The sequence below is a fragment of the Larus michahellis genome, chromosome 4 (genome assembly GCF_964199755.1).
Source record: "Larus michahellis chromosome 4, bLarMic1.1, whole genome shotgun sequence".
Classification (NCBI taxonomy): domain Eukaryota; kingdom Metazoa; phylum Chordata; class Aves; order Charadriiformes; family Laridae; genus Larus; species Larus michahellis.
In genome coordinates, this window is record NC_133899.1 from 79,362,453 (window position 1) to 79,386,886 (window position 24,434).

Sequence of the window (24,434 nt, forward strand, 5' to 3'; positions counted from 1 at the left end):
CGGGTGCAAATGTTCATCTAGAACTAAAATATTTTTCTTATTTTGTGGAAATGAAGGGTAGGGGTTTTCCATTGATTTCAAACAGCTAAAACATTCCTTAACTAAATTAAGATATAGTTACACTACTAGTGCAGTAGAACTCTGTTCAGTAAATTTCATGACTCAGAAGAGAAAAAAAAATTGAAACAATTATCCAGAAAGCAAAATAATGAATAGGACAAAATGCCATTGTGATGGAATCCCTCTGAAGCTGGTATGAAAGGTGAGGCTGTATTTCTCTGTTTAAGCACCTCATTCTCAGTTTCACATCTATATTCTCACATTAAGCTATGAGCTGCTTATGGAGAGAGGTAAGAATTTAATAATTCTTTAGTAAGAATTTAATAAGAAAGTGCATTTGAAATTTCTAACACTGTGTACAGTCTTGTACATTAAATGATGGTGTTGGGACAAAGCAGCCTGAGACCTAAAACCAGTGCTGTAGAATATATGTATGTATAGGCTTCTTTACTAACATTTCTACGTACCTAATATAGTGAATTTTGTAGAAACGGAGAGATAAAATGTCATTAAAACCAACGTTACTCCATCATGTTCAGTGATGAGATATTTTGCACTTCTCTTTGACATGTCTGCTGTTGGTCTTCTGATAGTTACAAAATTCAGCCAAAGCTGATAAAAGAATCCGTGTGTTTTGAGTCAGGTTCAGAAATAAAATAATAGGGAAGGTGAACAACTGGCTTCACTTACTGTTTAGGGGAACATGGGGATCAGTTCTCATAGTGTTGTAAATGATATTTCTACTGGAGGTTCTGGTTCTACACGTATGTGTAAATAATGTGAAGAGCGAATTAGGCCTGCTGTGTTGTTAATTCCAGTGTAATGAAGAAGCTACAGGCATTGTGAATGTCATTGTTACTGAGGGACTTGATTTTTCTGATATTTAGAACTTGGGTCACATCTTCAGAAGGAAAAACCGGTTATCTCCATTTCCCAGTGACACTTGCCCTGTTTTGTTATGTGAGAACTTAAAGCACTATAGGACTATTGGGCTGGAGTTAGTTGTACAGCCTTTGTAAATGAGAAAAGTTACAGGATTTAACTTTCAAATATTTTTTATGACTTTCTCATCTCCTTGAATAAGACATAACATTGGCCTGCTGTTGTTTTTTGTGCTTAATGTGTATTCTCTGATAGGAAAAAGTGAACCAACCTTGTGCCATTCTAACTTAATTATCTTCCACAAAAAAAAAAAAAAAAAGGTAAACATGATCTGTGTGGGGATGTTTGCACCGAGAAGGTTTCTGAAAGTTTATTCCTCCTGTGATGTTTAAGTATTTCAGCTATCCTTATTAACACAGTTTCTGGCATCTCAGTGTGGTTTTTCTACAGAAGAGGAACTTTTATATAATTACGGGATGGTTAGATTTTTTTTTCCTATTATCAATTCATTCCCAATACCTTTTTTATCCTTTGGATCTTTTATTTTTTAATATACTATTTCCTTCTGTTGTATGACCCACAAATACAGTTTGGAATCTTTACTATTCCTATCAGAATAACATCCTCCTCCCCTTCCCCCTCCCTGATCTAGGGAAGTACTGTCATCTGATTTAAACCGGAAAAACTGAAACTGAAGGTCAGGATATATTTTAAGCTCTCTCAAGTCCTGCGTGAGTACCTTAAATGGATGGGCCACCTTTCCTCCTCTCTTGTTTGTAATTTTTTTTGCTTTAAAAGCACTGGAATTAAGCATTAGAGTCAATAGTAGTATTAATAATACAAATTTTGCTCTCTGTATAGCACCACCATGTTAATTTTATTTTGGTGTGCTATGCCCTGGGCTACAGTCTTCTCAGTTAACAGAATAAAACTACTCATTTTTCTTTTCTCTTTACATCATATTTTAGTTTTTGTATCACTGTACAGATTACTCACAGCCTGTGGCCTCTGCTATATTATTATATTCTAATTCATCAGGAACAGGTTGCCTGTGAGTTTTTAGTGGCAATGTATAATACGTATTTCTCTGTTTATATCCAGTATTATCACATTTTTCCCACGTAGAGTCTGAACAGCTCATATTGAGTATATATGAAGCATTTCTAAACCCAGTGAAAGCACTAAAGCATTCATAACTGAATCTCTACTTGCTGCTGAAAAACCCTAGGAATAATTTATTCAAAAAATTGTCATCTTCTTTCTTCCACATGCACATGCATGAATTAACACTTAATTTGTACTTGAATTAACACTTAATATGTACTTCTAGTATTATTTAGAATGTAAGGTGACAAGCTCTTCTAGAATTCCAGAGTAATTAGAAGAAACTGGCTATTTTTTTTTTTTTAAATTGCAAACAATACTAAAGTCAAATTGTATATATGAGATAGTAACAAAATCTGTAAACATAGTTAAAAGCCCTCCAAAGATTATGTCAGATAGAGTTCTTTTCATGTGTGTTAAAGAAAGTAAGAAGTCCAAGAGATCTGTTGGAATTCTGCTTTTTGCTGGGCGCTGGTTTAGAAGAGGGGGAGGGTGAAGCTCTGGCTAACATCACATTCTTTCCTACATTCCTGATGTGGATTTACATTTTAGGACTCAACTGTGGATTGATCACATCCCTAAAAATGAGGCAATGTATTGTTGTGCTGCTCCATGAGCTGACCAGGCACTACTCAATCCGATCCTTTGCCTAGCAGATTACTTTGACGGTTTTGGAGCTGTTTGATACTAACTTGTGAAGAATTTATGTTGATCCGGTCTCTGCATTGTCTTTCTTTTGAATGTGTTCGTTTGCCTTGATTAGAACTATTGTGAAAAACAGTCAAGGAAGAAAACCTCTGAATGTAAGATATTCCTCAGGAAACACTCGAGAATTGCTAAGGAACAATGCAAGAACAAAAAGTCCGGAAAATACATGAGATCAAAAAAATGTCAAAGGCCATGAAAGAAATATTGTCTCAGAAGAGGTGTTATTTGCAGGAGCAAAGCTAAGGTACAAGCATTTGCTGGGAAATGCTAAGGCAGGTAAGCCTGCCTCAGTTGCCATCAGGTGATGGCAAGTCTTCAGCGGAAACATTCAGCTAGATTACTGCATACGTGCCTGTGACGTATTTGTTCTTAATGCAGAATAAACTGTTCTGTGATTTGTGAAGTCTGCAGAAGGGATAAACCTTTTAAATTCTTTTGAGAGGGGGGAAAAACCCCTGAGTGTGACGCTTCAGATGATCAAATAGGGTACAGTTGAACCCGAACACCCAGAGGTGCGATAATAAAGTGAGGACTTGTGAGGGTGCTTAGGCCCAGGGACTCCTGTCTCCATCCCAGCTCAATGTCAGGGAGAGATCTGGGCACGGATCGCTCTTCTGCACGTGTACTGTCTCCCCTGGTAGGCAAGACCTATGTGTGGACTGGAGGAAAGCCTTGGTATGATCCAGACTAAATGGTGGTGGGTGCAGGAGCCTGATGTTTGCTGTGAGAGCTGCCAGCAGCTCACTTTGCACAGGGCCAGAGAGGCGGCTGTGGTGATGGAGGTGCAGCGAGTCATGGGTCCCCATCCTCTCCCTCCCGTGCCTGGGGGCATAGCGACATGGGAAAATGAAGGATCACCACGACCTCACTGAGGTAATTTCATTTTCACTCTGCTACCTACAATTTTACGGCTAGTCTAGGAAAGACAGTCTGGCCTATGATAAGTTTAGGATTGTATTGAAACACTCCTGTTCTGCAGATCATCTCAAATCACCCCCACCTAAGAAATGGTTTAAGCATCTGAGGTTTAATGTATGTGAAATTAAGACAAAGCCTGCAGATTGTCAGTAAAGCATTTTCATCCTTCTCATAAGCATAGCTCACTTAAGCCATTTTTTGATTTTTTCTAAATCTGACACACAGATTTTGCTCTACAGAATGTTTTCAGTAGTTCCTAATATTAATTCCTGTTACTGTTTATGGATAGAAGTTATTAATTTTTCCTTGCTCAAAGCTTAAAACAGAATCATTTTGAGACAGAAGCGGAGGGGGCTGGGGGGGTGGAGAGGGGAGGAATCTCACACCTTCACAAGAGAAAATCCGGTGTGGTTTGCATGCTGGACATGTTTGCTGTGCTGCCTTCTGCACTGAGATGCTACAAAGCACAATGGAAGCATTTATAAAACTTTTTATTGACGAAGGACTGGACAGTAGCATATGGGAACATCAACAATTGCTAACTGATCATGAAATAAAGAAATTCCAGTATTCTAGTGTTATAAAAAGAAGGGGGAAAAAAAGTCATTCAGAACTTAGTCCTATTGGTTCAGCTGTTGTAACCAAAGACTGATAAGATAATAGAGGTCTTTGTGGCTGTTTTCTACTGAAATGCTTTATCTTTATGATGCACTTGGGGCCCTTTAGAGTGGAAAGCTTTTTAAACTGCTGTTGGAGTTAGAACTCAAATTAGATGCTATTGCAATGGCAAGGGGGCTCCTTAGTCAGGCAGCCCTCACAAAGTGACTTTTATCTCCGAAGCCCTTCCATTAGATTGTTACTTTCTTCTGTTTTCCCTGTTTATTTTTGTTGACTTTTGCTGCCCTATTTTGTGGCATTTAAAAGGTGACCCAATCAAAAAAGGGTAAATGCTAAACGCTGGACACAGCCTGTGAAGTAGAGACATCACAGCCCATCTGATGTGTGCTGCAGAATGCCGTGTTAGACAGAATGGTTTAACCAGGTTATCTCTGGGCAGCTGAGATCAAATACACTTTCTTTTATGTCTAGCATTGTGTTTTTGCTTTCTTTTCAAACAATGTCCATTAAAAAAATCCCCCAAAAGTAATAGAGGAATTGATTCCTAAAGGGCTTTCTTTTTTTTTTTAAATGCTGAAATTGCTTAACTTGTTTCAAAATCATTTTTGATTGTTGGTTGAATTGCTTTGGTTGATGATACTTTGGAACTGCAGTTATGCGATTTAAAACCCTTCTTAGTTTCTGGCAAAGTCCACACTTTTCTTGCATTACTCGCTCTTGATTTCATGAAAGTCACACTATGTGTTTATTCTAAAAACATAACAGGAGTAATCATTTGTGATTTATTAATTTGTATTTCCTGTAAGTATATGGGACAAAAGTTAGTTTAGATGCAGTGCATAAACAAGCATGATATTTTTCATGCTTTACACTAATCACAGAATTCAAGAGAACCAATAATACTTTGCAGCTGTGTAGAGATTCCATGCAAAGATCTCAAAGCACTTCAGAAGCATTAACTAACCAGGCATAAAAACCTCTGATTGGTAGTGTTTTACTTTGTGTACATATTGGGAAACTAAGGCAAGCACATTCAAGAACCCACAGTAATTTAGTGTCACAGCTAAGAATCCTACTTCAGCAAGCTTTGGATCATGCCTATAAATTTTTGGCTTATTTATGACTCCAGTATTTTGTCTTTTATTCACTTGATAGAATATGTGGTTTTATCTTGTTTTCTTTTGCTGAGTGTCAAAGGGATTAGTCTAAGTTATACTATGTAAGTCTAGAAGTCTATTTTTTGTTATTCCTGCTTATTTTTTTCCCGTACCAGCAGTTATTACTCTGCCTCTATCTCATGACAACTTGCCACAAGGACAGTTCCAAATTTAACATTGAAAAGCCTCCCGTGTTTGTTGACAGGCAGCTACATCTGTATATACACTGAATACGTAGTAAGAGGTAACAGAAGTGTGGTAAGGTGGTAAACCAGAGATTCATATAGGAACTAGAGTTATATTGTGTATCTATACTTACAAGATACTAGATTTTTAATCTTTTTTTGCAATGCTTAAAGAAATCCAGGTAGATAAAATGCAAGATGATGTTTGTGATTTTTGTAAGATGCATCATAAGATATATGATGATCTTTCTACTACTTTGTGTGCCAGAAATCATGTAGTACTGAGATCAGTTTTAAAAGGTAGGGGTTTGCCACAAGCAGAATTCTTTCTAAATGTAATTTAGAGAGAAGAGTTGAACTATCCTCTCTTTTTCAGCAGATTTATAGCTACTTTTTATTTTCTCACTCCTGGTTAGATTGACCTGTGACCAGAATTTCTCAAAAGTTCTCTTTGATGCCTTAGTTCTGTTCAATCTGACCATTTTATTTCAATTTGTGCTCCAATCCATACAAAAAATAAAGAGTAAAACAATAAGCACACAAGGAAAAATTAAAATATTGCTACAACCAAATTATTTTTCAGTTTATCATTATAATCACAAAGGCAAAAATATAGAACCAAAGGACTTTCAAAAATAATGACTATTTTTTCTGAACTTTTGATGAGACTGTTATATTTTCGTTTTAAAAAGAAGTCCTTAAACACTATCGACTTCCCACCAACACTCAAAATTTTAAATACTGCTGGTAAAGGGAGTCAATGAATCAAATTCAGTATATCTGAAGTTACTGAAATAAAGGCCCCTAAGAAAAATGTGTCAATTTTAAAGGTCTTTCCTAACTGAAGACCATTTTGTGATAGAGCCAAAGGTTAATAAAATCAGTAGTGAATGTAGCAATTTTACAGATAAGCTATTCACAACAAGTGTAGTTACTTGAATAAAAAGCTAATTCAGTTCTAAAATGCCACATGCAGTAGCAGTGAATAGCTGCTTTTAGGTGCTTTCTGGAGGAGGATAAAATACAGAATCACAGCACTCTTCTTTTCCAGCATCCCTGGCTGCCTGTAAATTGCTGTGAATGGGACTGTAGGCTGACAGGCTCTATTAAGACAAACTGCCTTTCTCATCGGAGAGATAAAATAAATCAGGTGTTTAGTCAAATTAAAATACTTCAGATGGAGCAGGCCCTGGGGAGCACTGATCCACCTGACAAATCTGAGAGAAACTCAAGACAGATGTGTTTTGGGGATAAGGAAGACCCCATGGAAAAAAAATGCATTGCTGTCTTTTGAGTAAGAGAATAGGATTTGAACAGAGAGCGAGCTGTGATATATAATATTTTATGGAAGCTGGCGTATTTACTGTATATTTTTTACTAAGCTCTTTGTTTTATCTGTTTTTATGGCAAATACATTTTACAGATAGCTGTATTTTTATTTTATTTACGGATTATTTTCTTTTAGTCAGCAGAAGAAGTTTATGTACTGATAATGAGTGTAGGAATCTCACTGCTTGCTGCAATAAGTGGATGCAAAACAGATGATGATGGCACACAGCTACTGATGACCTCTCTTGGCCCAGCCAGATCAGCTCAATCTGGTCTGTATTCTGAGCAAGTTGGTTTTTATTGGTATTTAAACTGTAAAATAATGGTTGGGATTTTCCACTCTAAAATTAAATTATACCTCCCCTACACACTGTCATACAACAACATTCTGCATCTTAGGCTTTTTCTTCTCTTGAGCAGTGTTTGGTTAGGTGTCTTGCAGCTTCATGGAGGTCTCGTTATTTTCCAGGAGCACAGTGTACGTTTTGTGGTCATCAGTACTATTCTGTTGTTGGATTACATAGCACAGTACAAATTAAAGAGTAGAGTACTTTAAATGGGGTCATTCATTTCAGATGTGTTTCTCTGGGGGAAAAAAAGGAAAGAAAAACAATTACTATGAATTCCTGAATAACAACAGTTACTTCTGCCTGCTATTGTATGCAACTCAGAAAAAAAGAAAAAGAAATGACCTTATAAATTTGCTGCAACTATAGCAAATGGTTCTAACTAGTCATAACAAAACAATCAAATGTTGTAGCCTTAGTAGGCACTCTTTGTCGTAGCTTTCTACTCATATTATGAAGCAAGTACAAAGTATATAGAATAATATGGAAATGGAGCAGGAGATTAATATCTGCTTTGGGTGTGTAAAATATTTTATGACTGTAAGATCAGGAGCCTGCATTACAATGCCAAAGCTGCTTGACAGATGTGAAAGTCTCAAGCTGTGGTTTCCCAGGCGGCAGTGGATGGCAATAAGCATCATTTGAGGCAGCAGGTTGCTTCCCATTGGGTTTCTAAAATAGGTGGAGTGGTTGATCTCTTCTAGTCACGATGGGCAAGGGAGTTTTTCTTTCGCAGAACAGGCTTTTATCCATGAAAATGAATTTCAGTATATAATAACATATTAAAAAGTACCTAAATGACCTTTGATCCATGGTACAAAATCTTCAAGATGAATAATACAGTTTAAGAGGGTTAAGGTAAATCTATACTGAAGTTGCAGTTAACTGAACTGATGTCAACAGTGTGGAGCTCAGTACAAGCTAATAGATCCTGGCAAGGCAGTACCTCCAGTGCAGACATTTTCCTGGCCACGTACCTGCCTAAGTTTACTTTCAAAAATCTTCTTCTTGTTGTTGTTTTGAAACAGCTTTTTTGCACAGAACCGTTTTATTGCTTCAGTCGTGCATATCACACAAAGGTTTTGCAACGAGTTCGTCTGAATAGTAGAGTGTCCTTCAGGTTCAGCTTCATGCATCCATCATTCTTGTGACTAAGAAAATTGCTAACCGTTTCTAAAACTTCTACTACAACAGAAGTTACTAATTTTTCCTAGTCTGGAGGCATGTGTTACGTGTATACTGAATTAAGATTTGGCATTACAGGGTACTGAAACATCAGTTTGTTGCAGGCTCTTTTTTTTTAAAAAAAAGATAGTTAATAGTGGCTAAGAAATTGAATATTTTAAGTACTTTATGTTGTTAAAAGCAATTAAGAAATGTACAGAAAACCACATACCATTTGTTTCTGGGAGTTTATTTAGGGTGAATGACAAACCATGCAGTTTCTTTTTCCATACAAAGTCATTATAGACAGAGGTTTTCTTGTATGCTGCTTTTGCAAATGAAACTCTGTTTAAGAATAATATTGGTCCCGTCATAGCACGATGTAAGTAGTAGATCTTGGGTTTATCACCTGCTTGGCAGGAGTCCGTTTTGTCTTCCCTCTCCTTATGAAACCTGTCAACCTCTTTCTTCTCTTCCTTAGAAGATACCCATCTTACTCCTGGGAAGAAGATGAGGTCATAATTTTGGTGACAGTTTCTCCATTCCCTCCCAGGTCCTGTTCCTCACACATTTTCTTCCTCTTCAAAACTCCTGTGACGTCTTTGTCACAGTCCTCTATTGTGAATGGAGGAAAGGAAGTATGTGAATACCCTCTCCTTTGTGCCACTTCTCATATCATCGTGGCAGATTACAGACCTGACTAGTTCTTGATTTGGTTCGCTTCTTCTCTAACTCTTGGTTCTCCTGTACAACATAAAATTGCTTCATTTATCCCACTTCCAGCTTTAAACCCTCTTTCAGATGGTCTTCCAATATTTCTGAACTGCTACCTTACTGTAGTTATATTACGTCTTATAGAGCTGTGGGTCTGAGATGCCTACACAAGGAAAAAGTGTATGGCTCGAATATAGGAGCTGACATTGCCATTTGTGACTGAGTAATATGTTCAAACATAAGATGGGATATTTTTGGGTTGATTTGCAAAAGGACCCTGTACTCTCTACTTAGGAGACCCATGCAATTTACCCATAAACAGACCATTAAGCATCATTAGTGCAAAGAATAAATGTACCGTAGTTTCATATTAATTAAGTGCTCTCTGTAGAGTAAACTTTGAAAGTTAAATGAAAATTTTTAAGCCATTTTCTCAGGTTAGCCATTTCTCTTAGGGACAAGTAGAGCTCATTTTTAGTATGCATCCCATAACCAAAGCTTACATTTACCCAAATGAACCAAATATATGGGTATTTTAGAGAAATGATCAATAAGCTATTAAACTGTTTCTTCCACTGAACAGCATCTTTTAATTTTTTTTTTAAACAGCGTCTTTTAATTTTTTTTAGCATTTTTACATACTTGGGGAAAAAAAACCAACAAAATATATAAAGTGAAGGAAAATTATGTCTAATAAACTGTGAACATATTTATCACACTGGGCAGATTTAGATGGAAAAGATATAGAGATTTGTACACAGTGCATCGTTAATTACTCCTGTCAGAAAAAAAAGAAATACTCTATATCTTTTCTGCTCCAATTTTTGTTATATCCTCCACTGCTTAGAGCACAGAAAAGCTATGTGCTTGATTCTTTTGGGATTTGTTAGTAAAATACATATATTCAAGCTGCCACTTGAAATAAGCATGTTGGTGATTCAGCCATTTTTTTTGGTGAATATTGCTTGGTAACTATTGTCTATCTCATATTTACAGTACATCTTTCCTGCACATTTAGGTACACCAGAAAGCCTGGCAGAAAAAGAGCGACAGCTCTCTACTATGATCACCCAGCTGATCAGCTTACGGGAGCAGCTCCTGGCTGCCCATGACGAACAGAAAAAGCTGGCAGCCTCACAAATTGAAAAACAACGGCAGCAAATGGACCTTGCTCGCCAACAGCAAGAACAGGTGAGGCTCCAAGAAAGAAACCTCTGAAAATGTTTCATGCAGAATGCTTATCATAAACAACGCTCTGCTTGGTGTTTCCTTTCATCTTTTTTGTTAAAAGAGCTTAAATATCTTCAGAAATGACATCTTTTTCCAGAAAGAGGAAATATTATAGGACCTTGAGAAAAAAAGTGGGTGTAGACATTCAAATAATTTCTTTCCTAGAATAAATGGGATTTGATAGATTTCACAGTTCTTGCTTCTTGCACTGAGATGCAATTTTGGTAGCTACAAATAAGCCAGACTATAACCACTGTTTAATGCTTTCTCTTTTCGACAAGAAAATAATAGAACAAAACCCCTTAATCATCCTCAAACCTTCAAATATCTTCTACAAGTAAGGTTTGATTTGTTTGTTTGTGTTGTGGGGGTTTTTTTTGTTCAGGTTTTTTTTTTGTTTGTTTGTTTTTTAAGATGCGGTTGTCCAAAGAGCTGTCCTTTCCTCATTGTACAAAAGTGTAACAATGATCCCATACACTAGTCCCCTAGGCATTAGATCAGACAGATACAAATTAATGTGTGGTTTTTAGGAATCTGACATTATTACTAGAATTATCTTTTCAGTTAAATGTATTTTATAGGATATATACAGCAATATATGCTCTGTTGATTTTAATGAGTTGTGACGTCTGGTATTTTATGTGCTTGAGTATTTGCCCACATGTAGGAATATGGACTCATCCCCTAATGGAAAATAACATAAAGGAACACTGTAAAAAATCAGAAGTTAGAATGTCATTTAGCCATCCAGAGATGACACAGTAATTAACTATTGACACTTGTGAATAAGCTAGCACAAATTAATCTTGACACATTTGCAGACGAGTGATATCTTACAGTGAACACTTTGTAATTATATTTCAAAATGAAAATTAAATGACACTTAAAACTAGGTTGTCATGCTCAATGAAGCGAGCATGTAGCTCAACCGATAGGCAAATAAAATTCAGAATTTGAGCCACATGGTGCTTGTGTACCCTACTTTACTGTGTCAAGGCTATACATCAAGACTATGCTATGGTAATTGCATTGCAGGGTATAGGATACTTTTTCTATCACAGTACTGTTCCATCTAAGAGGAACCACTGGTGTTAGACGCTTCATGGTATATTTCTGGTTTTCATCAGAAAATGCCTATTCAAATGGTACTATATTGTACATACAAGTACGAAAAGCTGTTCACAAGCAGTCTGAACTCCGGCAGATCAATGCCTTTGCACAGGTAAACAAAGATCTCATCCTTTCCTTGGCTATAGCTTGCCATGTTAAGTAGTAGCCAGGTCACCAGCAGCTCCAAACAATTCTGGACATAGGATACTGTCTACCTGTGAAAAAAGATACAGCACTCTGAAAGAACAACCTATGATGCAGCTCCATGTGGTGTTTCATTTCAATGTGAAATTACAAATAATTCCTTTCTGAAGCTGAATATCATGATAATCTTTTTATTGCCTTCACTGAGATTTTTAGCAGCAGGGACAATGTGGATATAAACCTGAAAGAGCTTATCTTTAGCGACAAGCCCTACACTTCTGAGGTGGAATAGTACAATTGGCATGTTACTCAGTAAAAATAGTAACTCAAGCACTCATATAGGTTTTAAAATATTCTCTGTAGCTGTTACCGTTAGAGTTGCTTTTCCAAGCATAGGCAGTACTGCTGACTGCTCATCTGGCAATAGGTGACCTGGGGTCCCAGGAGCTGCCCCTCGGTTGCCTGGGCACGCGGGCGGCCAGCTCTGTTTGAACTACCCTTTTCACTCGCAGACTAGGGCCTGCTTCTTCAGTCTTCATTCGCCGTGTTTTTATTGACTTTACGGTGAGATTTATCCAGAAACATTTAAACATCAGGCTCATAAATGGAGTTTGATCCGTGTTACAAGCACCAGTGTAGTGGGCTATGACAGTTGCGTCATTCTTTTCTGTGCGGCAGTAGGCCTTGGTCCAGCCCCAGAATCACACAGGCCTCGATTTCTCTGAGGCCGTGTGCAAGACTTCTTAAAGTATGTATGAATTTTGTGATGGTTTCCCACACAAAATGAATTTTAACAGTAGCAGTGAAAAAAAAATGACAGCGCTATCTCCGGGTGACAAAGTGAGAGATTAAGGAAAAGACAGACTTGATCTCTGTGCGTGCACAATTAGAAGCTGTTAATATGTAACTGCATATTTCGTATGTGTTAATCTGAACAGTTTGCACTAAAACTATGTGATTGTTTATTTCCAAATCAGCCTAGCTATACTTCTGTCTTTGTTTTTTTTTTAATCAGAAAAACATTTTACTTAGCTTTTTCTGTTTATAACGTGGAAGATGGTGGGGAGGGAGATCAGGACGATTTTTGCTGAAGCCGAAACAGTGGATTCGAGTGACAAAGCTACCTTTGTCACCAACTTCTTTCTGGTTTATGTGGTTCCTCTGCTCTAGATAAATATTTATAGGAGGGGAAATTATACTTAGGCAATGAAGGCAGCAGAAGTGCTGAGGCTGGGATTTCCAGGAAACACAAATCTTGTCCTTGTTTCAGTTGGCCGCGCAGTTGCTCTTCTAAAGCAGAAGTCCAGTTGCTCCCCCAGCCCCCTGCAGCTTCTCCCCCATAGCTGCAGTCCATGTTAGCCATTGCAGGGAGCAGCTCTGCGGTCTGAGGGCAGGATCCTATTTCCCTTGTGCTCTTGCATGCTGATTTTGGATGGTTTGTGGGAATCAGGGCTGGGGGGGTGTCCCCTAGCTGGGGGGTGCTTCCCTCCATCTATGTTAGAGAAGGGATATAGTGAACCTTTACCCTCCAGATCCCTTACTGAGTCTACCAAATGCGGGTAAGAATATCTACATATTTTACAGGGTTGTGTTCAGGATGAGTTACTGAGCATCAGATACTGCTTTTACACAGAATAAGACCCTACTTGCTCAAGTAGTTCCAAGGAAGACTTTGAGATTTACAAGAGAAATAATGTGCTGCTCATTGTGAATGAAGTTAGAGAAGCTTGCCCTAGGAGCTTGTGCTGAATAGTGAAACATCTATAAATACTAGCTAAGGCTCCAGTTCAGCAAAGCAGGAAAATGTGTGTTTAACCTTAAGCACCTGAGTAATCCCATCCCCATTCAGCAAAGCACTTAATTTTAAGCATGTGTTTCATTCCCATTGTAGCTAACAGTAATGCATCATAGTCAAAGATCACCACAGGCTTAAATGCTTTGTTGAATAGTGATGAGATTATTCACATGCACACAGCTAAACCCATGTTTCTGTGCTTTGCAGAGTTGAGGCCTAAGTGCTTAAAATACATATTTCTTACTGACTAACTAGATTTTTATGTTGCATTTAAATATAAAATATTTATGTCACATATACAGATACCTCTAAAATATCCTTCATTTTTTTAAAAAAATAAATGATGCTTAATAAAAATATAATAAAGAATAACTAATAAGATGTTTTTCACTCAATAATATTGAAGTTTCAATATTACTGTTTTAATTTAATGGAAATTTTATTTCTAATAGATCGCAAGACAACAGCAGCAACTTCTGCAACAGCAGCACAAAATCAATCTACTGCAGCAGCAAATTCAGGTCAGTGTGTTTTATTGCTCTCTTCTGATTATACTTAAATTCCATCTATGGAGAGGGAAGGATCTAAAATAAAGCAGCCACACGCTTTACTAACAAGCCTCAGTAGAGGTGCTCTTTATGGAGGTTCTTTGTGTCTTTGAAAATTATTGTCAAACACCTTTTTGGTGGAAAGAGCTTTTCTTTAATAAGCTGAGTTTTCTTCTGAAAGTTATGAACTATTTCTTAAATCTTGTAATTTAATTCTGAAATCTGCAATCAGTTTGATTTGTATTGTGTGAAGTAAAAGCAGAGTCTCAATCATTGTTTATAGAATTCTTCTTCTACAAAGGCAAAAATGGCTTTATAAGAAGTTTAGAAGAATATTTTCCATTTCATTAACTAAAGCAAACAGCTATAGAATAGGATAATAGACATTGACACTGTACTAAGTCCCTGGGACCAGTCTGCTCATGTACAAAGACCCACAGGTATATCTATCCCATGCATCTTTGGAGTAAAAGGTTTGATTTTGCACAAATATATGCGGGTAGGGAGTGACATGTAGGTAGAGGCATTGTTGAGATGTGACCATATTACCTTCTCTGCTTCCCAGCATTTCCATGGGCCTGTTCTTTGATTTAAATATTTTGGTGTGGTCTGACAGATGATTGTGCTGCCAGTCATTTCTTATAAGATTGGACTATCAGGTTTTTTCTTTAATCAGCTGATTGCCATGTTACTAGATGCCAAAATTGAAGTTTTTCATCCTTCATCCCAAAGGAATGCTTGTAAATGCTTTCGCAAATACTGTACTGCAGTTTCAGTTACACTTTAAGGAGTTTAATTAACATGTATAAATGTGTTAATACCTGGGATGAGAGACACAATTGAATTTTAAAGCACCATTATTGCCATTGCCTATTAGAAGACTGCATGTTCATATTAGGTGTACATAAAGAATGGAAGAGATGTAAAAATAGTGAAAGGAAAAAAAATACACCATCTTCTCTAAGTGTTATTTGCAAGTCTGGCTTCATAAAACAAAGAATCATATAAAAAATTCTTCACTCGGTATAAAAGCTAAGACTGAAACATAGCTAAGTCTGTTAAACAGATCAGTTATTTGCATGATAAATTTGTATTTTTTTAAAATTCCTTTAAAAATTAGGACACAGAAAGAGGAATCATGACCAGGTAATTTTTGTTCCTATTTGGAGAATGTGGGTATGTTTTACTGAGAAGTATCCTGCTCCGTAGTAAAAAGTTTAAAGGTACTTCATGTTTCAGTTCACTCAATATTTTCCAGTAGCTTTACCCTTCCACTAACTCTGAGGAAATGCAGCCTTAGAATATGTTGCAGGTTCATTTTCTTGTTCACTCACGATTTTTGTCTTGCATAGTGCTGAACCCTCCAAAAGTTTTCTTTCCTGTCCTTTCCTAAACGTATACTACAATGAAGTGTTTTAATGATTGTTCTGTTCATGTGAGCGAAAATATTTCTTGGTGATTCTTCCCTACATTTATTTCAACATTCTTGCTGATATAAGCCACTCTTATTCCATAGTCCCTCAGTAGTTTGGCGTCTTTATTTATCCTTATATTTATATGAATCTAATCAGTGTATTCAAGGCAGTGAGGACTGTTTCCTTTCCCAGATTGGTAGTGGGCATCTCATTGCCCAAGGAACATTGTAGACTCCAGTATGAAGCATTAGGCATGTTGGGCGGATGCCATCTCAAACATACATTGATCCCACGTGGAGATTACTGAAAAACAGTTCGTTAGGAGATTGTTTCCTCTGCTAAATACCAGCTTACATAGTCCATTTGCTTGTGAGCCAAGTGGTTCTTCTTTGTATTTGTTTTTTCTTAATTCTGTGTCAGGTTTGCTAACCAGAAGTTGCCTGGGAGAGAAGTTAGTTGCTAAGTCACCTCTGCAGTTCGTAATAGGTTTGTTGCTGTTGAATTGATTACGAGTGTTGCAGTTTGTTGAGACCTGTAGCTCCCCAAGGGCTATAGGTGGGATGGAGGTAAATGGGGAGGCAGGTGAGAGATAGTGCTGTGCCAGTTTTTCCAGGTCCCCTCCCAGCATCTTCCCAGGAAACCTCAGTACCGATACTGAAGTTTCACTGGTAACTCTGGGTGGAATTCATCATATCAAAAGTAGACAACTGCAGTGTAGACTCTGTCTCAATTAATTATCCAGATTGTTTTTATAGTGAACAGAGAGAAGCAGAGTGAACAGTTTTAGGATGCAATTCATCTTGTCCTAAAGTAGACATTTAAAATATGCCACATGAGTTGTTCCTTAAAATGGCTGTTTCTCTCCATTAACTATAAAGGATACAGATGCCGATGCCTATAATGTGGAGATCTGAAGTGAGATGAGGTGAATCGTGCTCTCTGTGGCTTGAGGGGGGAAAAAACCAATTTTCTAATAAATGTTTACATTCTCAGTTTAGTTTTTGGGCTTAGTAGAATTCGGAACCGCATCCCCAATAACTAATTTGATTTTATTCAGAAGGTGCATTTGTTTAAAGACACTCTTGAGCAACCTTTTCAGGAAACGGGAATTACTTATATAGAATGGTGTGGAGTCTTATCTATACTTTGTATGCATGGAAAAACAATAGTACTCTTCCCTGCCACTCCCCTTTTGAAAAGATTACAAAATATAAGTAGCACAGGTGCCAGTTCCATCTGGGCATGGGCCTATTCATGGCAGAGCTACTTGAAATAAGTACAGTATGTTCTCCAGGATGCAGGAGTGGGGCATTGCTGATGCAATGTTTTCATCACATGAAACATACACAGTGTACCGCTGTCATCTTCTGAGGTACAGTGTTAATTCTCAAACAATAATTTCTGTCAATAAGTGCATCCAGTTTATTTAACCATTTAAACAATTAGAAATTACTTTAGATGGAGCTCACAAGATTTCTGTCAACTACATATATAAGTGGAAATAATCTATATTCAATAAAAAACATCTTTCCCTGGATAGCTACTGGGTTAATTTACTGAGAATTTTCATTATTTGGTATTTATTATTTACGTTATGTTGTGTATTATTTGTTTATGTAATCATTTTAACGTCTTATTCCATTTAGTTGGTTTTTGTTTTGTTTTTAAACCATTTACTGGCGCATCTTACTCCAGACTTGTTATACATCCAAAACTTTGTCAACAACCTGTGAGCAAAGAGGACATTAGCTCGTCTTAGCATATGAAAACAACATAGGTATTTCAAGAGTACTGAGGTCCTTAAATGTTCTGCATAATCATCTCATCTTTTCTGAGTGAAGCTAATGTTACTTCCAGGGTGTGCACGTTGGGGAAAGCAGTTTTGTCTGTTGGCTAAAGGTAGTGGGAATCTGGAGTTGTTCTCCATTCTGTCTCAGATTATCTGAACTTCGGCAAATTGTTTCCTGTTCCTCAATTCAAATGTAATGTTTTGAGAATCTTAAATGAAAATTTTCAAATAAATGCAGTGTATTATTACTTTTCAGCTCAAATGTTCATAATGCTCATAAACACTCTTCTACAGAGGAGTCCATGGAGACGGGAGGAAATCTCTAGTATGCCAAATTAAGTTCTTTGTTCTGCAGAGCTGTGCAGAGAAATCATTGCTTTTAATTGAAATAAGGCTGAGAAAATACTATAGGGCAAGTAAGAGCTCACAGGTCAGTCTCCAGGTTGATTCAGATTTTTTAAAAGAACTTAGTTTTAATAAAAGTATTAATTCTTAAAGTAGAAGGGACAAAATGAGACTATTTCAAGTTCATCTTTTAGCCTGTGCTGTGAAAGGGAAAGCCTCTAGGGATAAGGGGAAAAGCTGTTTAAAAGAGGAATTTGGTGGTACATCAGGAAGATAAGACTACATTGGAAGAAGGGAAGGCTTGCATCTCTAGAATGGTTCCAACCTTGACAACCACTTGAGGCCTGAAATCCCTGTGAATTCAGTGTCCCGTTGCAAGAATTCAGTCCTTTCAGATTGAGGCTTGGGAACTGCCTCTGGCCCCATCACATCCAGCCGAGAAAGGGGTTGGATCACGCTGATGCTTGGAGCATGTTGCTCCAGGATTTCCCTACAGTGGCGGGGGAAATTAAGGGATGCAAATTTAAGGGCTTCCCTCCTCTGGTGGGCAGGCTTCATTAGGGTGAGTCCTAAATTGTGGCTGAAATCTTTAAAATGAACACTGATTGTTGAGCTTTTGTGAAAAACTCGTGATGGGTATTACAGCGAGAGCTCATCCAAACTGCTTTCGTCCGTTTCCTTTCACCTTATTCCTCTGTGCTCAGCTCAATGCCGTTGCAGAGCATTTCCTTTTCTGTTTGAATCAGTATGATTTCCATCGTGTAGAAAGGCTGGCTTCCTCTGCTCTCAGAAGTATTCTCTTTTAATTCAGCCACTAGAAATTATTCCTAATAGTAATTTTTTTTCTACTTTTAATCTATACATTCATGCTGTTGTAGTTTCATATTAATGTTGTTGCATTTTCTGTTTCAGTCAAAAAGAGTGAGCATGATTACTGTGATAGTAAACAAACAAAAGAACAGTAACATAAAAATTACAACTATTTAAACTGTCCTTGAATAGGAATCATTTGAATCATACTTAAAACTTAAGAGGCTGAACCAATGAGTCTCTCTTCTTATCCATGATTAACTACTGACAATTCAGGTACCTGGTGAGCTGAATAAGGACTATCTCTTTATGTGAAGCACATGTCTAAAGATCAGGAATAATTACATTCCACATTAGCCTTCATGGCCTCCCTGACCTGGTTAATTAATTTTTTTGCTAGGATAATAATAGTAGAAATAGATTTAAAGATATGCTTCATCATTAAGTATGTAACTGACCTCCAATTTTAAGAGCCAAACCTTTCATTTATTGCCTTTTGGAGACAAGTTAAAGCTCCTTGCAGTGAGCTTGCTGAAAGTGCACAAGCTGAAATCTAGTTATTGTCAGTTCGGTTATGCTCTCTGAGGTTGTCTCTCTTTGTAAACTGTATTTAGCATTGACAAGCAAAAAGCAATTGCAATGCTACTGTTCTGGCACTAGGGAATATTCTCCCCCACCTTTTTTTCTTTTCTTTTTTTTTTTTGTTATTGATCATGAAACTGATCCCCTTCCAGCAAGCTCTGCACAGGACCAAATAAAGCCATTGAAAGCAATTTGATACTTTTATTGGCAGGGTACGCAGATCAGATACTCCCTTGAAAGAGAGCGAGAGTTATAAACAAAGCTTAGAAGTCTAGGAATAGCCCCCAGCTTCAGCAAACCCTTAAAATATTTTGTAATTGTATCTTCAATCATGAATTAGCCAGGAAAAACAGACCTTTTTTGCCTTTACATTTCACTGGTGTATGCTGTTTTTAATTGCCCCCAGGCACACTGTTGTGATCTTCTTTGGAAGTTTAAAACCAGGATAAAAATGCAAATCTAATTATTTCTTTTATCTAATCTAATTAACTTTTACAAGTAATGATAGATGCACTGTAGCCTGCATCAAACATTTTAATAATGATGTTTCTGGATTAAAGAATAGGTAAAACTACTGTAATTTATAAGCAGTCAAGATTATGGCAGTAGAAAATGTAAATTATTGTGGTGGCTTAATAAACTATAGCTGCAGTTTATTAATTTTCAGTAGAAAGGATACATTTCCCTTAAATTCCAGTTTGCTTATGAGTTGGTTCCCAGATGTCATTGGTATCTTTTTTTTTTCTTTTTTTTTTTAACAGTTCGGTATTAAAAAAATCTATGTCTAACTCCCTTCTGCAATGCAGTTGTGTGCACACGGAAGAGAGAAATGCTGTTACGTGCCTGTAACTTGTAGCTGGCTGCTAAATCATTGAGTCAAATGCATGGGGCTCTGCTGTAGGCTTGGCATCACAGCTTCTGTCCGGCTCATAACTTGCTTAGCAAATATGGAAACTGATCCAATGGAGGAAAGACAAATATGCTAAACATCAAAGTCAAATGTTTCATATTTTATTTATTATTACATAGTGGTTTATTAATGAGTTCTAAAGTCCTTATTTGATAATTACCCAAGCAAAAGGTCTATTACAGGCCATCTTTTTCCAACAAAAGCCATCTTTGTGGCTGGCTGGCTTGGAATTTTCTCTGTCAGCTGTGTGGGAAGAGAACTGGTGTGGGATCCTTGCCCTCTTCGAGCAGCCCATGCTTTAATAAATATTCCAGTGATGCTTCCTATCCTTTATCCAGCCTCTTCCATACTAAGAAGTATGGAAGCTGTTCCTTTGGCAGGACAGCATGGTGGTGGCCTAAGCAAAAAGACACACTGTGCTAAAGGTTCACCCCTCCTGTGCTACTCCTAAGCTTCTGGTCTTGCATCTCAGTCCCCCATTTGCAAGGATGCTGCTCACTGCTCTGCCCCTGAGATCCTCAGTCTCAGAAACAAGATTTATCCTGGCAAAGCAGAAAGCAGTTCTGGATTTGACTCTTAACGCAACCCTTAAAACTTTATGCAGTCTTGAGGTGAGGGAGTGGGTTTTAAAGATTTTTTACTGTGACCTTCTAAGAGTTAAACTAGCTTTCTTGCAGTTTTCTAATTCACTATATTTTTTTTTCCTTTTAAATAGCTTTATTTCGCCTACATGAGTCTAAACAAATTGTATTTAATGCAAAAATTAAGCCTTGTGTATCTCTTTCATATGACTTCTCTAATTATAGCGCAGTAAATGGTAGAATAGCATATGTTAGCAACATGAGCAGCAGTCTATGAAATGAGCTACAAGTTAATAAAATGATCTTGTGGTGGTGTTGGCCAAATGTTAGCACACATGTTTCGGAAAGTGATATTTCAACAGACTTGAAGAATAGGACTTTGGCACACGGGTGCTGAACATGATCTGATGTGTGGAAATTACTTAAACCAAAGTAAATGTCATTGTTTCTCAGGCTCATGTTGGTGCAGAAAACGATAGTAGTTGCCCTCCCACTTTCCCTCTCCCATGTCTGTTTTAAAATTGGAAATGAAGGCACAGACATCCATACTCCTCAGTTCAAGTACTGCTGCTTCGTTCGCTCTGGGCGAGCTGCACTGCAATCTCGCCAGTGGCTTAAGGGCTTGTTCTCAGCCGCGCCTCCGTCAAAGCCAGGGGCTAAAATCCCATTGATTCTATTGAGCCCAAACACTCGTTCTACAGCTTTTGCTTACAGAAGGGCCTCAGTTTTGAGCCCTGTTAATTTAGGGGCAGATTATAACTAGCTCCTGAATAACAGCAGAGGATCAAGCAAATATTTGCTACCCACCTGTACTGCTGCCCAGGGGTCACTCCCAGCTGGTGGTCTGCCCGTTCCAACCAAGTGTGGAGCGACACGCCGTGGCAGCCTCAGTACTTGCTGATCCAGACACCCTGGTCTAGCTCCCAAAGAGTTTGGCAGAGATTATGCCCCTCTGAACCCCTCTGGTGCTATTCCTCTGGTAGTATATATCTGCATCACCCCCTCTGTCAAGTCTGCATAATGTAATATATTTGTAATATTGCAATATTTGGAATAATGCAATACTTAATGCAGTATGCACTCCAGCACAAAAAACCAGTTGCCTTCCTAAGTGGCATGTGCGCAAACAAAAATGGATAACTGGGAGCAGAAATTGAGCCAACTGGCAAGCTACTAACAGGGCTGATCCTGTGAAGTCTTATTTGCTTGAGTAATACTTGCATAGCCAGTATTTGATGACTTGTCTATCTAAGTGTCACTCACATAAGTAGGCTTTGCGGAACTGAGCACCTCATATGAGGAAGGACTTAGAATATTAGCATTGTGGTTGGAATATCAAAGACATAAACGAGGCAGGGATTTTAGGGGATGTAATTTGTTTTACTAGACAAATAGATGTTGTTGGAAAAAAATAGGCAACCTTTTGGGCAAGCCAGCTCTTTTTCAGGTCTTACATCAGCATTACATTGCAGGACTGACAGAAACTGTGTAAGATATTGGCCTTTCATTTCTCATTGGTTACTTTTTCAGTGATGATTTTTGTGACTGACAACCATGTGATGGCCAAGAGGGAAAACAATCAGGATTTGCATTACTTTTTTTTTTAAAAAAACCCTATGCTCTTTGACACACTCATCAGGAGATAGTGAATAAAGAAAATAGTTAATAAATGTTCATATTGAAATGAATTGATTTATGGAGATATTCAGATATACAGGCAAGACTGGAATGTGATGATATCAGAGGTCAAAATTTCTGTCTGCAGAAGCAGGTATTTGGAGGAAAATGATGAAGTACAGCCCCACATAAAGAGGCCAAAAGCATTTAGCAAATAAATTGTAAAGTACTTTTTGAAATCTCACAGTAAAATCTTAAATTTACCAGATGGACTAAATCCTGACCTAAAGAATCAAAATGTGTTTTAGTTGTAATTGTGGGAATGCTCCAGAATGCCAGCGTATTACTGAATCAATTTGAGCATAAAAACTTATTTTAAATATATTTAACGTCATGACAGCAAGAAGGAAGTAAGTGCATTGCTCTCTGAGTGCATTCAGGAATTACGAGTTCACATAAAGAAAGTAGTAGTATATGCAAACCGGTAAATGAGCAAACCAGATGCTGTTTAACATTTGGTATACATTTGGTGGCATATATGTAAAAGTAAATTGAATGAATATTTCTAATCACTGTCTTATGCAACCAACTAATCCAGACACTTGCAAAAATGTGAAAGCATAGCTCTCAAGAAAAGGTGAATGGCCTTGGATGGAATTTACCTATCCAATTTTACAGTTGTCGTTAGAGTAAGGAAAAACTGGTTTATGAGTGCAGTTTACACCCTATTTCCTTTTGTCTGTTACATTAGAACCCTCTCCCTCAAAATAATTAGATAATGTATTGGCTTCTGTTGTATGCAAGCCTTTTCCTTGTTTGAAATAACTAGTCTTTTATATAAATCTTGTATATATCATCTTCAGCAAGTTGGGCATTTGCACAGCTTGGGTAAATTATGTCTATATTGAGAATCTAAGAAGTTACACAGTGTGCATTCCATACTTGAGGGATGGGAAATAAAAATTGATATACTGTGCGGCACATGATATAACACAGTGAAATATCTTTTAAATTCCAGAGGGATGCACTGACATCACCACGCTTAATTCACATGCAGTAACTCCCACAAAATGTTATTAATTTTAAATTGAAGTTTGTAATCATTCAATAAAAAGAAAATAAATGATGTAAACAGTATACAATGGTGCATTATGAAATGCTGAATTCATCTTATTCACCCACCCAAAATGACAGTGTGTTAAGAAAACATTAAAAGTTGTAACACCAAATAATAAAAGCAAAAAAATTCACAGTTGATGGTGAAGTGTGAAATCCATCTTGAGACACATCACCGCCCAACAGTATGGAAGGGCACTTCTGAGTTAGGGAACTTTATTTTAAAGTAATATATTAGTCACTTTTATTCTGTAAATGAGAGATTAACCAGTTGGTGGAACATACAGTTAGTTTAAAATCTAGATCAGGTAGAAAAATGAGTAATGTGGGTACTTGCTACAGCTAAGAAAATAAAGTTGATAGTGCAATGTATACCTAATAGCCTAAGCAGAGACTGAGATTCTTTATTTGACAAAGCAATTTATATAATATAAATATAGAAACAAACTTTTCTCAGAGGAGGAGGTATGGCACTTGTTTTTTACTCTGACGACGAGTGATTTGTATGAAGAACTCTACTATCACATTTCTAGCTTTGCCTTTTCCATCTCATTGAATTTTATTGGTGATATATTTTCAGGATACTCATCTCCTCTGTAACTGCATATCTAAGTGTCTCATAAGCTGAAGTGTATTATCCTCACAACACTCTTTTGAGGCAGAATAAAAAGCATATAGATATTTGGGGGCATCTAAATTTAGATATCTAATTTGGGTGACTGAATTAGGACTTTTGGCTCCATATATAAAGCAGTCCAGGTGCTGTGAATTACCTTCTGTTGATTAGACAACGAGGTTCCTAATTTAAGCACCTAAGTTAAATTTCCTAAGTGACTTGATCTGGTTCCTATATGAAATTCGACAATCCTGAAATCTGTGGTTTCAGAATTCATAGGGTGGTTCTCTAACGTCTTGATCGCCTTTTCTGTCATGACTTTCTGTCAACTTATCACTTGCCTTAATTTACTCCGATGGAGCTTTTAGCCAGAGTGAATCCACTTCAGCCAGACAGGGAAATATTTGTTCGTTGCTCTCAACCACAGTCCTGCCTCAATGGAAATATTTAGGCTAGCTTGAGTCTCCCATGTGGTCGAGCTGCTGACCACGTATAGCCATTGTCATAGAGAAAGAGGCAAGTGGAGAGACTACTCTCACTGAAGAAGTCTATAGTTGGCCAGAGCCATGTATTTTCCTTACAGATATGGAGCAACTTCCATGTCTGTGTAAGTAACATCCTTTCAATTATGATTTATTGT

The 24,434-nt window shown here is 37.4% G+C and overlaps 1 protein-coding gene across 18 annotated transcripts in view; it reads left to right on the forward strand.

The window, feature by feature from the left end:
• SOX6 (SRY-box transcription factor 6) overlaps positions 1 to 24,434 on the forward strand; it is a 382,490-nt gene that overhangs the window by 221,203 nt on the left and 136,853 nt on the right. For all 18 annotated transcript variants that reach the window (XM_074585859.1, XM_074585865.1, XM_074585856.1 and 15 more), the window contains 2 exons: positions 10,205 to 10,377; positions 13,918 to 13,986. In XM_074585859.1, the coding sequence (XP_074441960.1) occupies positions 10,205 to 10,377; positions 13,918 to 13,986 (242 nt within the window). The remainder of the gene's footprint in view (positions 1 to 10,204; positions 10,378 to 13,917; positions 13,987 to 24,434) is intronic.